Genomic DNA, 15,895 nt, shown 5'->3' on the forward strand with positions numbered 1-15,895 from the left:
GGTCCAATGATTCCACCAGCGTACAAACCACACCAAACAGTGCATTTTTCGGGATGCATGGGCAGTTCTTGAACGGCTTCTGGTTGCTCTTCACTCCAAATGCGGCAATTTTGCTTATTTACGTAGCCATTCAACCAGAAATGAGCCTCATCGCTGAACAAAATTTGTCGATAAAAAAGCGGATTTTCTGCCACTGATTTTGGTAATAAAATTCAATGATTTGCAAGCGTTGCTCGTTAGTAAGTCTATTCATGATGAAATGTCAAAGCATACTGAGCATCTTTCTCTTTGACACCATGTCTGAAATCCCACGTGATCTGTCAAATACTAATGCATGAAAATCCTAACCTCAAAAGAATCACCCTTTATATGTGAGCTATATCTAAATCTGAACCGATCTTAACAAAATTTGACACACTTAACGATACTATTAAATGTACCCCTTGTGCAAAATTTGAAGCAAATCACGGTAAAACTCTGGCTTTTGTGGCCATATAAGTTCAAATCGGACGAAAGATATATATGGGAGCTATATCTAAATTCGAACCGATTTCAATCAAATTTACCAAGCATTGGTAGAATGTCAATTCTACCCTCTTTGCAAAATTTCACGAAGATCGGTAGTAAACTTTGGCCTCTGTGGTCATATGAGTCTAAATCGGACGAAAGATATATATGGGAGCTATATCTAAATCTGAACCGATTTGGCTGCTATTTTGCAAGATTTTCGAGACTCATAAAATATTTGGATGTACGGTATTTCAAGAAAATCGGTTGATAAATACGCTAACTATGACCAAATCGGGGATAAATATATATGGCAGCTATATCTAAATCTGACTCGATTTTTTCCAAAACCAATAGCGATTGTCTCTGTCCCAAGAAACGGCCCTATGCCAAATTTGAGGACGATCGGACTTAAATTGCGAGTTGTACTTTGTGCACAAAATTACATATACAGACAGACGGACAGACAGACATCGCTAAATCGACTCAGAATTTAATTCTAAGCCGATCGGTATACTAAAAGATGGGTCTATGACCAATATTTCTTGGCGTTACATACAAATGCACAAACTTATTATACCCTGTACCACAGTAGTGGTGAAGGGTATAAAAATGGTAAGAATGAACTACTGCATGGTTAATATGAAAAACATTTAGTTCGTTTTTGTCACAGATGATGTAGAATCATAGTTGAGATTATGAGAGATGGTTAAAACCATACATTTTCCTCGTTTTAACGCATTGTGGAAATCTCAAAAAGTGGAGTATAGTACGTTAGTCAATTTTTCCATGGAATATTGTTTTCTCAGGAAAATTTTATTTGGTTGTGGATATTTTCGAAAAATATAATAATAATATTAAACCAAATGTTTTCTTGCAGTAAATATAAGTTAAATTTACCATCTTTGTAGCGACAGTCTTTTTTATCTGTGTACGTTTGTATGTATTCAATGACGCAATTAAGTCCCTAATGTTCTTTATCCAAAATGTTTGTGATTTATTTGAATCTTAGACCCCAAAAATTTATTTATATACAAAGTATGTAATTCGACACGCCTAGCCGTTGGGATTTCCATCACACATTTTCGGCATTTCATAACAAATACACGTAAAGAAATATTCAGCTACCGGAATTGTCCCCAATTCGGTATATTGTAGTTTAGACCTGTAATTTTTTATCCTTCTCCTTTTAGTCAATGTGGATTTTGTGGCTACACTGAAAAAAAATCCTTTCCTCCCAAACGAAATTTTAGACAAACAAAGATCGTTTCTCATTTGCTTTTACCTGTAAGGAAGTTTATTTGGAAGAAAAGTATATACTTTTTGCACGCAGAGAAGGAATATGGTCACCCCAACCATGTTCCAAGAGCAAAATGTTACGGAAAACATGTAGCATGTTTGTGGAAACCATGTTCTTTTCGTGGAGATTATGTATCTGATTTCGGAAAGCATGTTATGTTTGACGAGAAAAGAATATTTTTCCGACAAAAGTGCTGCTGTGAAAAAGTAACATGGTACTCTTGAAACATGTTTGAGGTGATCATATTCCTTCTCTGGGTGTGTGATAAATATTTATTATATTCCAGGATGTAAAAACAATTTCATAAAGACTACACGCTCACAAAAAATCGCTTCTGTAACATATATTCCCAAACATATTTTGCTTCAAGCATATACATTTTTGGCTATTGCCCAAACATTTATATGTTTGATCTCTTCCAATATATAATATGTTTGAAAGCATATTGGTCTAAACAATATATGTTTGGGTAGTCAATTTCCAAACATTTTGTATTTTTGCATCCAAATTCAATAATGTTGTCTTCCAAAAAACAATATGTTATTATGTGAACATATAATATGTTTGGAAGCATTTTGCACCCAAAAATATTATATGCTTAAAAAAATTCTCCCAAACAATATTGTGCTCAAAATTTTATTTATTTATTTATATATTTACAATCATAATGAATTATGAAAATAAACAGGTAATATAGGTGATAACAACATAGGCTTTCGACCTGAATGCTCAAAATTTTTTTTCTGCCCAATTGTATATTCCCCCACATCTTTCTCACTTCCACGAGATTTTTTAGTTCTTAGCACCTTTTTCTGTAATACAAACATTGTAGAAGAAATTATTCAATTGTATGATTTTTTTTATTTTAATTTTACCTTTTGCCGGACGGGGATTCGAACAGCGGACCACACAGTTTGTAAGGATCAAAGAAGTAGCTGATCAATTGCCCAAGGAAAAATAAAATGTTAATTTTGTAATAACAAGCAACAACCACCAACTTAATTCAATATCGCTCCCTGTTAAATAGCGCTCCAAGCTACTAAACACATATATGTTTATAGGCTATTTCTAAATTAATATATGTTTGCATCCAAGCATATTATATTTAAAAACATTTTATGTCCCAAACATAATATGTTCTAACATATTAACATATATGTCCCAAACATGTTATGCTAGTTTATGTACAGTATATGCTTGCACTCAAAAATATTGTGTTTAAAAATTTGTGTTCCAAACATATAATGTTTATAGCCAAACATATGAAAAACAGTCTTTTTCATCCGTGTAGTTAAAAAAAATCAATCTTTTCTGTTTTTTTTTGTGATTAACGTTTATTCTTTTCCACGATGTAAAAACAATTTCATAAAGGCTACTTAAGAAAAAAAAAACACAATATTTTCTGGCTAATTGCATTTTCCCTCACATCTTTCTCACTTCCACGAGGTTTTTTAGTTCTTAGCCCCTTAATACAAACAATGTAGAAGAAATTGTTCGATTATACATTTTTTAAATTTTACCTTTCGCCTGGACGGAGAATCGAACCGCGGACCATGCAATTTGTAAGCCAACACACTATCCACTGAGCTATGTTGCTGTTATTGGCATCAATAGACAATTATCCATATAAGTTGCGGCGCCCACGAGCCGATTATAAAAACTTTATTTAACAGAAACATACATTTAGTTGGGCACCGTGGAGCAGTGCATACCAAGGATCCTGGATTCGATCCCTGCTTCGACCAACACCAAAAAGTTTTTTTTTACATATATTCCAGATAGGTTCGAAAGATTCCGAAAATATGTTCAACATTACCTACTACTATATTAAATTTTTACTATGAAACTGTAAAATGTGTCTTATTAAAGACTTGAAGTCAGAAAAAGATCAGTGCTTGATATAAACGAAATGGACTGTGTTGTTGGTTCAAAAATAATTTTTTTTGTTGAAAAAAAATAAAAATTTTGTAACAAACGAATTTAAATTTTCGAAGAAATTCAACAAGCTCTAACAAAAGAAAAACGTTTTCGGTGCACGTTTTCCAAACGTTTTTTGTTTTTCTTTGCGTGTATAGCTACATTGATTACAAGGATGTAGACTATCCCAATCGACTGTAACATCGCAGCAAAAAAATTGGAAAAATTCTATAGGCAAAACTTTAAAAACACTTCCAAATATGTCCTATATTTTAACTATACAGGATGTTCTTTTTTATAACTCTTTTTTTATGTTTTTATAAGTATTAAAAAATTATTTAATTTTTTTCGAATGCTAAATCCATACTAGACAAACGTTAGAATGCATTAAAACTCATTAAAATTTATAAAAATTATTTATTTGGCGAAATATCAAGATTTTTTTAATTCACATTCAAAACAATGAATTCGAATAACACTTTAAGAAGTGATGCAGATTCAGTGCAACGGCTGTTGACATGCTGGACATCCGTCCAAGCCCATGTTAAATTCATCGCTTCTGCGCCAATTTTGCGCCACTACCGGATCCAAAAAGAACATTTTCACTTCTTTGGCGACGCTTTTTTTGCTGTGATGCCTAAATTACATTCTTAGGAAAAGAAAATTCTTCTTTCCATCTATATTTTATTATTTAGAAGGAAAATTCTTTTCGGAAGTGTGTATATTACATGTATTTTTTAATTTAACAACAAAATAAAAAAATCTCCAAAGAAAGTTCACCATACACCTAAAGAAAACCTACTTTCCTCCGGAACGAAATTTTAGATAAACAAAATTTCTTTTTCTTATAAAGTAATTTCTATTAGATCAAATAAACCCGAATGTATTATCATACAATAGCGAGACAACGATTGTCTCAAATTTTTTTCATTTGTTTTTAATGAAAAATTATTAGCATCAAAAGAAAACATTGCTTGTCTACAATTTCGTTCCTCAGAAAAGAAAACTCTCCTTTCAGTGTATGTACCTGGATCCTTATTTGAATACAAAATGGCATTTAGAATAGAATTACAATCATGCACCAGTTGATTTATGACCATATTTAGTTAGATCACATATCCCAACTAAAAATTCTTAAAAACACTGTAACCTATTGGGCTTTCCAGAGAACTGGCATTTCAATTTCAGACATCTCGCCGCGATCTAAGAGCCAAACCGATGCTAATTTATTAGTTTCGATGGCCTTGATTATATTCTCTGAGCACACTTGAGCCGATTGGGTCTGCAAAGTGACAAATTTTTCGGCCATTGGTTGACCATATTCTATTAAAGTGACTTTATCCTTAACATTGTCCAACAAAGGGGTCTCCGTTAAACCTGGACAAATTGTAACGAAATTAACTCCGGTATTTTTAAAATACAGAGGATTCTGAAATAAATAAAAAGATTTTTTTTTAAGGATTTGCGTTTATGGTCCCGGGGGTATATCTTACTCACCGACATGGCTCGGCTAAATGCAGTGACACCATGCTTAGCAGCCGAATAAATGGCAAACATTCCCGAGGCCTCTATACCAGCAACAGAAGAAATATTGGCAATCACACCTCCACGACCACCTTTTGATTTGTCCATATAACCGAGAGCAATCATTGAACTGTGGAGGACACCACGCTGAAAATATATACAAATTGGTATGTAGAATTATTTATATAAATCATGTTTTACATCCATCTGTACACTCAAAGAAATAACTTTTATATTTATTGCAAAAAAAACGTTGTTTTAATTTATTTTTAAAAATCTTAAAAAAAGTCTACTGTTTTATAGGAAGAAGAGACTACCTCGTGCGAAAATTGACCTTAATTGTAAACTATTTTTTGGAATTTTCATAAATGAAAGTAACGAGAATTAATGAGATTTTTTAATGTTGAACTACCATTTACGAAATTCTTCCTTCTTATAAAAGCAAAAATGAGCTAAACGTAAAGAAATTCATTGGCACCAAATCATTACCACCCCATACTTCATTCTTATGATTTTTGGGAAGTCCACGAATATTTTCTTCTGTTTCAGTAAGCATTCAACCTATTTGAACAGTCATTGAAATTTAAACCCACGTTAAGTTCATAAATTTTTTAAAAATACTTGAAATAAAGAAAATTTATTACTTTTATATTAGCCTGATAACAATGCAGGCCGGTTCTTCACCCCAATAAATTACTTTACATATTATTATTATTACAATTGTAATACGAGCTTATTGGATTAAGGAGTTGATTGATTATCAAGCTATCGAAAAGGAAACGCCAGATGATACCAATCTCACAAGCCTTACTAGACATATGCTTCTTTGCTGGCTAATGCAAGTTTCCATTGTCTTTAGTGCAGATCAATCTTATATGTTAATTTCTTAAGCAAATTACATACTCTAGTATTATTCCTCCAAAGATAATTTCATTAGACTGGGGAAAATTTCTTAAAACTTTTCAAAAATTAGCTAAAAGAAAAATAGTGTATACACCCTCAAAAAAAATCGCTTCTTTAACATATGTTCCAAACATATTTTGCAGGAAGCACATATATTATTGGATACTGCCGAAATATTAATATGTTTGTTTTATGTGGACATATTATATGTTTGGAAGCATTTTGAGCCCAAAAATATTATATGCTTGGAAGAATTTTTCCCAAAGAAGATTGTGATCATTCCCTCACATAATTTTCACTTCCACGAAATTTTTAGTTCTTGGCACCTTTTTCTGTAATACAAATAATGTTGAAGAAATTATTCAATTTTATAATTTTTTTTTTAATTTTACCTTTCGCCTGGGCGGAGAATCGAACCGAGGCCCATACAGTTTGTAAGCCAACACACTATCCACTGGGCTACGTAGTAGTTATAGTCACCAGGAGACAATTATCGTTACAAGTTACATTTATATAGCATACTTTGCAGCGCCCACGAGCCCATGCAAACATAACATTATTTAAAAAAAACATACATTTGTTGGCCACTGCATGCAAAGGGTTGTGGGTTCAATTCCTGCTCCGACCGAACCAATTTTTTTTTTTGCAATTTAGACATTTATACTATATTAAATTTTTATAATGAAACTTCGAAATGTGGGTTATTAAAAATTTACAGTCCCTACATACATAAAATTCTCCTCTCAAGGCGACAACACATGCTGTTTTTTTTCAAATCTCTATGCTCTTGGTTCCGAATGTCTATTCTCTTTACTCCGAATACTCATTCTAATATTCAAATTAAATAATATTTAGACTTAAGCATATAAAATTTTTGGCCTTATCATAAAGCAGTTTTCCGAAACAACATACAACCATTTCACAGAAATTGTAAACATATATATGTTTGCTCGAAATTTGTAAATTTATATATGTTTACATTCACACATATTATTTTTATGAAACATTCATACCCCAAACATAATATATTTTAACATATTAACATATGTGTCCCAAACATTTAGTGTTAGTTTAGGAACATTACATGTTGGCACTTAAATATATTGTGTTTAAAAATTGTGCCCGAAACACATTTTGTTTATATCGGAACATATGAAAAACATATTTTTCTAACAGTGTACATGGCCATATAACATACATAATTACTCGGAAAATATTATTTGTCGAGATAATCTAATTTATTAATTTGGTGTGATCTGTACTTCAATAAATAATCGCACACTTCAGATTAAACCATACCATATCTATTAGAAAGTGAAATCTTATCCTATGCGATTTTGTTCGAGAGTTTTTCATAGCACCGAATAATAAAGAATACGCTACAGGGAAAGCTTATGAACACAGTGAATGTAAGAATATAAAATACATATCTATACATACATATATACATATGTTCGTTTTTTATAAAATATCCCATGGTAGCTGATAACAAGGAAACTACATTTGGCTATAAAGTATAGAAATATCGTATATAATACATATGAAACCTCTTGAAGGAGCTTTGAAGCACTCAGAACGGTCACTAACTCTACAGATAGGCAAAGTAACCGTTTTGACACTTTTTTGAAAAGTTATTGTACTTTCCGCTCAGATACATTGAAATTTTTGCATCATTTTGTGCCACTTTTTAATTAATTCCTTTTATAACGCATTAGTATTTTGTAAATTTAGATCCGAAATTTCGTTAAGATTTCGGACGTGTTGACAAATAATTGATTTTAAGATTCGAGTAATATGCTTTTTTCACATTTTTCATTGGTACACACAAAAAAATATTTTTTCTCTTCAATCACGAAATTAATTGATCTAACTATTTGTTAGTTGAAATGTCTTCAATCACAGAAATGATAGTATCAATTAAAAAATTAATTGATCCAGTTAAAAATTATCAATTAAATTTTAATTTTATTAATTTTAAAATCTATTAATTTTTGTTTCAATTAAAAAATTTGCCTAATCAATAAAATTTTTAATTGAATCTTTTTTTAACCTCAATTAAAACTTTAATTAGAAAAATGTTCATGATTTTTTTTTGTGTATACATTTTTTTCCAAACGAAGACTAGGCTTATTGCGTGTGACAGTTTTGTGCCAGTTTTGAGAAATCCCCAACGGTAACGCTGCCGATGGGAGAAAAACATCCACTCGAAATGTATTTTTAGCATCGCTAGAATGTTAAGAAATTTTAATGAAATGCCTGTAGTATAGTGTACTTCACCTGTAATTAAATTTGAATAATAATAGCTTCTTATCACTATCTTGAAATTATTTATGACCGCTATTGAGTTCATCACATATACTGTGCCTATTATACTTTTGCTCTATGTTATCATAATTTTTTCCTTTGTTCTGCAAAGTAATGCAAACTTCGTATAAATCAGACTACACTGAAAATACATTGTCGACGTTAATGTGGGGATCTTTACATAAAAGAAAATTCAGTTGAACTGATGTATATTGATAATGTCCTTGAATTCGGGTTTTAGTAATTTGACTACTACGTGTTCAAAAATAGAAAATGTCTTTCAAGATTTTATTTTAACGAAACTTTTTACTTAGGTTAGGTTAAAGTGGCAGCCCGATTAAGATTCAGGCTCACTTAGACTATTCAGTCCATTGTGATAAAACTTTTTACTTAAAACATGGCATCTTGTATACTTGAAGTCTAATATGAATTTGCAAATTTAAAAGTTGACATGAATCCACAAATGTGGGAGTTCATTTAAAGATTTTGCTATTGATTCCACATCAAAGACGAAGCATTTTTTGAAAAGTATTATTTATCGAATTTTCTATTTTCAATTTATCTATAGCAGACACTTCAGAGAAAATGGATGCAACATTGTCAAATAGTCTATTTTTAAAGTTTTTTTTTTTTACCTTAAATAAATTCCAAATCGAAGTTACTATACACAGAGAAAGATATTGTCGTAAGCTCTAAGATTTCATGTAGTTAAAATACGAATAAAATTACGTATTTTGAGGTCATTAATTACGAATTTGAATTGCGTATTCAATTTTTCGTAAGAGTAACTACTCGTTTCTTTGGCACGGAATCTATTGATTAAAGTAGAGACAAAATCTTTGGAACTGGGTAAGAATTTTTTCAGTGTATAAGTTATTTCAGATCCGAAATCTATGCTGATTGAATTCTAAATTCGTTTTTACTACGACTGATTTTCATTACTTTAACGGCAAAACGTACGATTTTAAAAATTATTTTTATAAACTTTTTTTAATAAAACAATAACTTAGTACTGGCTTTAAACTGGTAAAGCAATAACGCTAATGTGGCAATACTGGTATATAACTGTAATTTTTCTCATCTCAAACATACTTATCATTCATGTATTTGTTCTCATTCTCATTCTCATAACAAAACAAGATTGCGCGCATAGATCTTTTGCAAAATAATAAAAAGTCATTGTAAATCGTCAAAAAATTTACATTGCATGTAGTAATTCTTACCAGATTTATATCAATGGTCAAATCCAAATAGCGATCATCCATAAGCCCACAACCGTTTAATACCACATCGATGTAATCCAATTTTTGCTTTGACTGTTTGTAGGCTTCCTCGATTGTTTCACTTTTAGTGACATCCACTGGTTGGAAGTAGATATTACTTGATTTGTAGGTGTCTTGCCATTTCTTCATAACATCCGAATTTTCTTTTAAATCGAAAACAACTAGATTCTGCACTCCTTTTTTGAGAAATTCCTCAACACATTTTTGGCCAATACCACCAAAACCACCGAGATAGATTACATTTTTGCACTTCAAAGCGAAACTCATGTTTCTGTATTTGTGATTAAAAACGAAAAGAAAACAATAAACTGCTATTTGTCCGCCCACCGGTATTCTATTCTATGTCGATTCTGGTGCCCAGTTAAATGTGCAAAAATCAAATGAACGCTGAGTTTAAATGCGTTATGTTCTTTCTAATCTTTTGGCCATTCGCCTTTCAAGTTTCACTCAGCGAATGAACTACGCTGTAGTTTAGTGACACCATTTTATGCCTGAGCCATCGATTTGATAATGCTGTGGACATAGTGTAGATATGATGCATGCGTTTCTTATTCTATACCACTTTAATTTACGATAAGAACTAAGCTCTATTATCGACCTATGTCAATAACAATCTTTGCTGAGAGAGTGCATATTTTTTTTTTTTAATTCAGAGCTATTTTCTTAATCTCTATTCGAGTTAATCATGTTAGAGTTGTGCGGGTGACGATAGCACTGGCCAAGCAGGCATGGATAATATAGGAAATTGCTCGTGTGAGTATGTGTGGATAAAAATCGTATGTGGCTAAATTAAACATTACTCTCAATTCCAAGGCAGTTCTCTTCAGAATGTTTTATATTAGCTCCGTTCGAGAACCCGATAATTATTGATAATTATCACAAATTTTTACTGCAAGTCGTTCGTTTACACCAAAAACCCAGCAAAAGAGAGCCGGAGAGAGACTACATTTGATAGTTATAAGATAGAGAAATTGGAAGTTTTTGTTGGAGATTTTTCCCCAGTAAAATCTTGCAAACCATAGCATACGTTGCCAGCTGGTTGTTGATAACAAACAAAACACCAGAACAATGTGAATGTTCCGCAACTACAATTGGAAGTTAAAGAATCAGAATTCGTTTTTTGTTTTTAATGTTTAGAAGCTGACATTTTGAATGCTGTTTGTGTACTTTTCAGAAATTTAAAGCAAAAAGAGTAAACTACACTTTTACTCTATTGCTACTTTTTAGTGGAAAAGTAAGCGTACAGACCTATTATTATTACCGTCACCACCATAGGATGGTGATGGGGGTATAATATGTTAATTCTGTTTGTAACACATCGAAATATCAATATCCGACTATTATGTTTAATGTATTATACATGTCTCAATCGGGGAGAAATACTAAGACGCTACACCCTTCAATAATGAAGGTATCGTGCTAAAATTTTGCACATGCTTGCCTTTTGTCTGCAAGCTCGAAGATAGATCGGTCCATGCCCCCATATAAACCGATCCACCAATTTGACTTCTTGAGGACATGGAAGACGCTTTTTTTATCCGATTTGCTTGAAATTGGAAGTCAAGAGGTACTTTAGGTCCATAACGATGTACGCCAAATTTTGGAGGGAATTGCCAAGAAGCCATCTTAATGCAATGCTTGGCATTTTTATTTCTAAAAATTTCTCTTCGTAATAATTTCTCTGCGTAATAAGGTCCCTGTGGAAGTTATTGACTTTTATTATTTTATAACTCTGTATCCCTGATCGCAAACATGATAGTTTATGACTACCTATTCTAATTAATACAGGAAGTGATAAATATCATATCATATAAAATACAGATATGTGCATGAATAAAAATGACACGTTAAAATAAATGAAATATCTCTTTATGAATATGCGAAACGTCTACGAAATAATCTGCATTAACTTTTCTCCGTTCGTTTTTTTAACAAAACCTTTGTCACATTTCATGGCTTTCGTGAAGAAACTTTTATGAATATTTTACGAAACAATCTGCGTTAAAATTTCTTCGCAAAACGCACGAACATTTTTCGTTAAGATTGCGAAAAAGTTTTGTTGAATTTGTAAAATATTCTTTTGTGACATAAGCATAATAAAATTTCTTTTCTAAAAAATCCCAAAAAGTACGAACATTTTTCACAAAAATAACGAAACTTTATTTGACTTTATCTTGTAACTAGATTGTCTTTGGAGCAATGAACTATATTGTTTTCATTAAAGTTTTTAATTTTTGCACCCTAGTGCTTTTCGATAATACGATATGTGAACTTGTTAGTTAATTGCAAAGAATTATATACGCAAAAATGGCTTATTTCACCTAGACAAGCACTATGACCCCCCAAATATCTTTGAAGAGCATAAAGTTATTTGTCATGGTAATGAGGTGGGCTCGATTCCTCGCAGTACATTTTTTTATTTCTTGTTGCTATATTCTTTTCTACGGTATTTATTCTGGTAAAATTTTGATCTTGTAAATGGGAAGAAATGCGGCATCCCTGGTAATAATTCAAAACTTATGAATTGCATTTTCTTTGCAGAGTTTGGAATGTAAGTAACTCAATTTAACTTGCTCACATTCAGCAAGGGATTCCACATAAGATTATCCACTTTCAATTCATTACTAAACGCTACAAATCCAGGTATGATTCAACAAAAAAATAATATATATGATTTATTTTTGAATTTTCTATTAATATTGTTATTAAAATATATGTCTTAAATTAAATTTTAATCTTAATACCAAATTTGCCACAATACATGAGATTTTTCTTTGGAAAACTTCAATGGAGAGATTTTTTTCACATTTCGAACATTCAATTTGTTTTACGAATGGGATGACACAAGGCTGGGAAATCAATTTCATGCATTTCTTCATTCTCCAATACCCAAATCGAACCATTCTTGGCACATTCTAAAACTCGCATAAAGTTTATGGCAAGAGCTTGTGGGCACTGAGGAGTTGCTTTGACATATTCATCCAATGTTTCTGAAGAATATTTGGCCACAGTAGTCCTTTCGGCAAAATTATTAAACATTGGAGTGCGCGTAGGCCCTGGGCATATAGTTATAAAGCTCACACCTGTTTTGTCGTAGTAGACTGGACTCTAAAAATACGGTTCAATGAATTGATTAAATGTTTGGCTATGAACGTTATACTTCTATAATCACTTACAGCTATGGATCTGGTAAAACTGGTAACAGCACATGTCGAGGCCGAGTAGACACATGCTATCTCGAAAGTACCCAAGCCAGCTGTGGACGATATATTTACCACCATGCCACCGTTACCTCCATTTGATTTACTCATGTATTCCATAGCCTCCAAAGAGCTGTGAATAACGCCAGTCTATACATATATGAAGGATAAAGGAAAACATATATTATTTGGAAAATTTTGAGGGAATCGTTCTCAAAGCAAGTTCTTACCAAATTAACTGCAACCATGAGATCGACATTACTTTCTCGAACAACTCCAGCACCATTGACCACAATATCAAAAAGACCAGCCATCTTTTTGGCTTCGTGAAAGGCCTTTGATATACTTTCGCGTTTAGTTAAATCCATCTGGACATATCCAACGAAAGAATTCTTGTAGGTATCACGCAAGTAATCTAAAAATTCGTCATTGGTCACGCGATCGAATATTATGAGACTTTTCACAGATTTCCTCAAAAAGAGTTCGGAACACTTTGAACCAACACCACCGAAGCCTCCAATGAAGATTACGTTTTTTCCTTCGATCTGCATTTCGATTTCCTTTGCTTTGCGAATGCTAGCTATTAAACGATCTTATCCGTTCAACTTTCAGAGATGATTTGAATTCGGGCACCTTCTATACTTGACTATAAATACAATTTCTTCCTACAAGAAGAAACGCATCACAAGCAGAGCATCACACTCATCCATAGTATCCATTGATGACTAGCAGCACGTATATTTCCTTCAGCACATATGCGTGAAAAGCCTCCCCCACCCGCCTCTCCAAAGGCAGAGGGCATTTTCCTCCACTGATTTTATTCACATGCCCCTCATGTAGACATCCTCAAAGCGCGCAACTCTTTATTTTGAGATTTCATTATTCAAAAACCAAAAATCCATTTTATAATATAGTGAAATGGAAGCAATGCAATCACAATATGTATGCCAACAATAAATGGAGAACTTCAAAGAAAATTCTTAGTTACTTCACTTCCATTACACAAGATCCATGGGTAGCGATGTATGCAATTGGAAAGTATATTTTTCCAGAAAAACTAACACCCGACATTCTTCTTCAACCCACCCAGAAAATTGTGCCTTCGGAACTAAAGGAAAAAATGTTCATCAATTCAGTTTAGCCATTTTATTTCCATTAGGTTAAAATTTTGTTTAAAATAATAAAATTTACTTGATTCAGTAAAAAAATCCTAAACTGAAAGCAGTTAGGAATAGTTCATTAACTAGAATAAGGCACGGAATTCTACTAATACTGTTTTCTTCGCTGGATATAAGAATTTACTACTGAACAAAAAAATTTTATTCACTGATAACAAAGCATTCGTGAAAATAAACAAAATATGAACTAAAACCAAGTTTCCTCAAATTTAGTAAAATTTCTTATAAAATGATCATTCTGACTTCCTTTATTATAACATAGAAAGCTTATCATACATACGAATAACACTTGGCACACGCAGAGAAGAAACATGCTTGTCACAATCATATTCGAAGAGCAAAATAATATGATAGGAGCTATTTTTGCGGCGACCATTGTTTATTTGTATTTATTATGTCGTGCAAGCAAACACTCTATTTTGGTTCAATTTCAACAATAAGTAATCATTCCATATTTACTTCGTGCCCATCAAATGTACCAACGCAGACATTATGTAACTGCAAATAAAGATAAATTATACCATATATCAAAAAGCAGAACAAAAAACAGGCCAGCATTTCAAAGTTCCATTTCATCCTCATCGCTACCACAGACTCGTAAGTGACACTGCAACAATCGCCAAATGTGATGGGGCTTACGTATCAAAAAGTATGAAATGTACATGGACATATTTTGCCATCACTATTGTTAAAAGAGCCATTTTATATTTTGTTAAACACCAAGCACAACTAGCTTCTTATAATTAATTTAAATAAAATCGATAATGAAATGCTGAAAACATAGTTATTTCGCTAAAACTGTAAAAGGTATATTGGTGATCAATTTTTGACTTTCCAAATGGAATAAAGTGATTGTTTTTCAGATATTTTACAGACACGCTGCCTCCATCGAGAATAAAAACACTTGTAAATCAACATCATTCTATTATTAATGAAAAAAAAAATATGTTAAATGTGTTGTGAAAGTGGTATAAATGTTATATTTATAAGGATTTATAAATGTTCAACCAAATTAATAAACATCTAAATGTTTAACCAAATTAATAAACATTGACCGCAATGATTCTTTTACAACAATCTTAAAATGCACTTTTTCTGATTGTTTGAAGGGGCTCTTATTGGCGTCGTTCTAAATTTATTAAAAAAGGCAACTAATAATTGCACTCATGCGATACTTTTTTGTAGTAACGTGGCGTGGTACAACTTCTCAATAGTGACGGCGCTTTTCCGACAAGTTTTTGGTGTCGTATACGATTGTTTTCGACGTGGTGGGGATTCTCAGAAGCGCAGTCAAATTCAAAAAATGTTGGCAGGGCCAGTTCTGAATAAATAAATTAACACGAAACACAGTAATTCCGTATTCTCCGTCCATTCCAAGAAACAATCAACACACTCTGCTCAATGCTTTTATAAAATTCTTTTCGCTGCAAATTTTCTCCGCTCGAAAATTATTTTTACATAGACAAAATACATGGTTTTCGCGACAATTACATACTCTAGATAAGCATTAAATGGATGCGGCAACCATGTCCAAACATGTTTTTTCTGTGCGTGCATAGAAAAATATTTTAGTTCATTCGTACTAAGAAGTATTCAATCCTTTTAAAACTTAAGGAGACACACTTGTTATATATACAATGAGTTCATTTTATCTTAAAGAAGGGGTCACTTTTTTCTGAGTGCAGCTATGGCATTTGTTATAACTAGTGTACTGGTTGCGAAACCATATTTAGTTGCCATTCCAGCTCATAGAACTAATTATGCATCTTTTGAGCCAAT

The 15,895-nt window shown here is 32.2% G+C and overlaps 2 protein-coding genes across 2 annotated transcripts in view; both read right to left on the reverse strand.

Moving 5' to 3' along the window:
• Window positions 1-4,121: 4,121 nt before the first annotated feature.
• Window positions 4,122-15,895, reverse strand: part of LOC142236015 (uncharacterized) — a 31,815-nt gene continuing 20,041 nt past the window's right edge. Inside the window, exons 4-6 of the mRNA XM_075307266.1 lie at window positions 9,679-10,077; window positions 5,222-5,395; window positions 4,122-5,153 (exon numbers count right to left, since the gene is read on the reverse strand). Of these exons, the coding sequence (XP_075163381.1) occupies window positions 4,875-5,153; window positions 5,222-5,395; window positions 9,679-10,077 (852 nt within the window). The 3' untranslated portion in view covers window positions 4,122-4,874. The remainder of the gene's footprint in view (window positions 5,154-5,221; window positions 5,396-9,678; window positions 10,078-15,895) is intronic.
• LOC142233640 (alcohol dehydrogenase-like) lies at window positions 12,383-13,564 on the reverse strand. The gene is made up of 3 exons (XM_075304639.1): window positions 13,169-13,564; window positions 12,915-13,088; window positions 12,383-12,846 (listed from the first exon to the last, which is right to left on the reverse strand). The coding sequence occupies exons 1-3, from the start codon at window positions 13,487-13,489 to the stop codon at window positions 12,556-12,558; spliced, it is 786 nt and encodes a 261-aa protein (XP_075160754.1). The 5' UTR covers window positions 13,490-13,564; the 3' UTR covers window positions 12,383-12,555.

The sequence above is a fragment of the Haematobia irritans genome, chromosome 4 (genome assembly GCF_050003625.1).
Source record: "Haematobia irritans isolate KBUSLIRL chromosome 4, ASM5000362v1, whole genome shotgun sequence".
NCBI classification, from domain to species: domain Eukaryota; kingdom Metazoa; phylum Arthropoda; class Insecta; order Diptera; family Muscidae; genus Haematobia; species Haematobia irritans.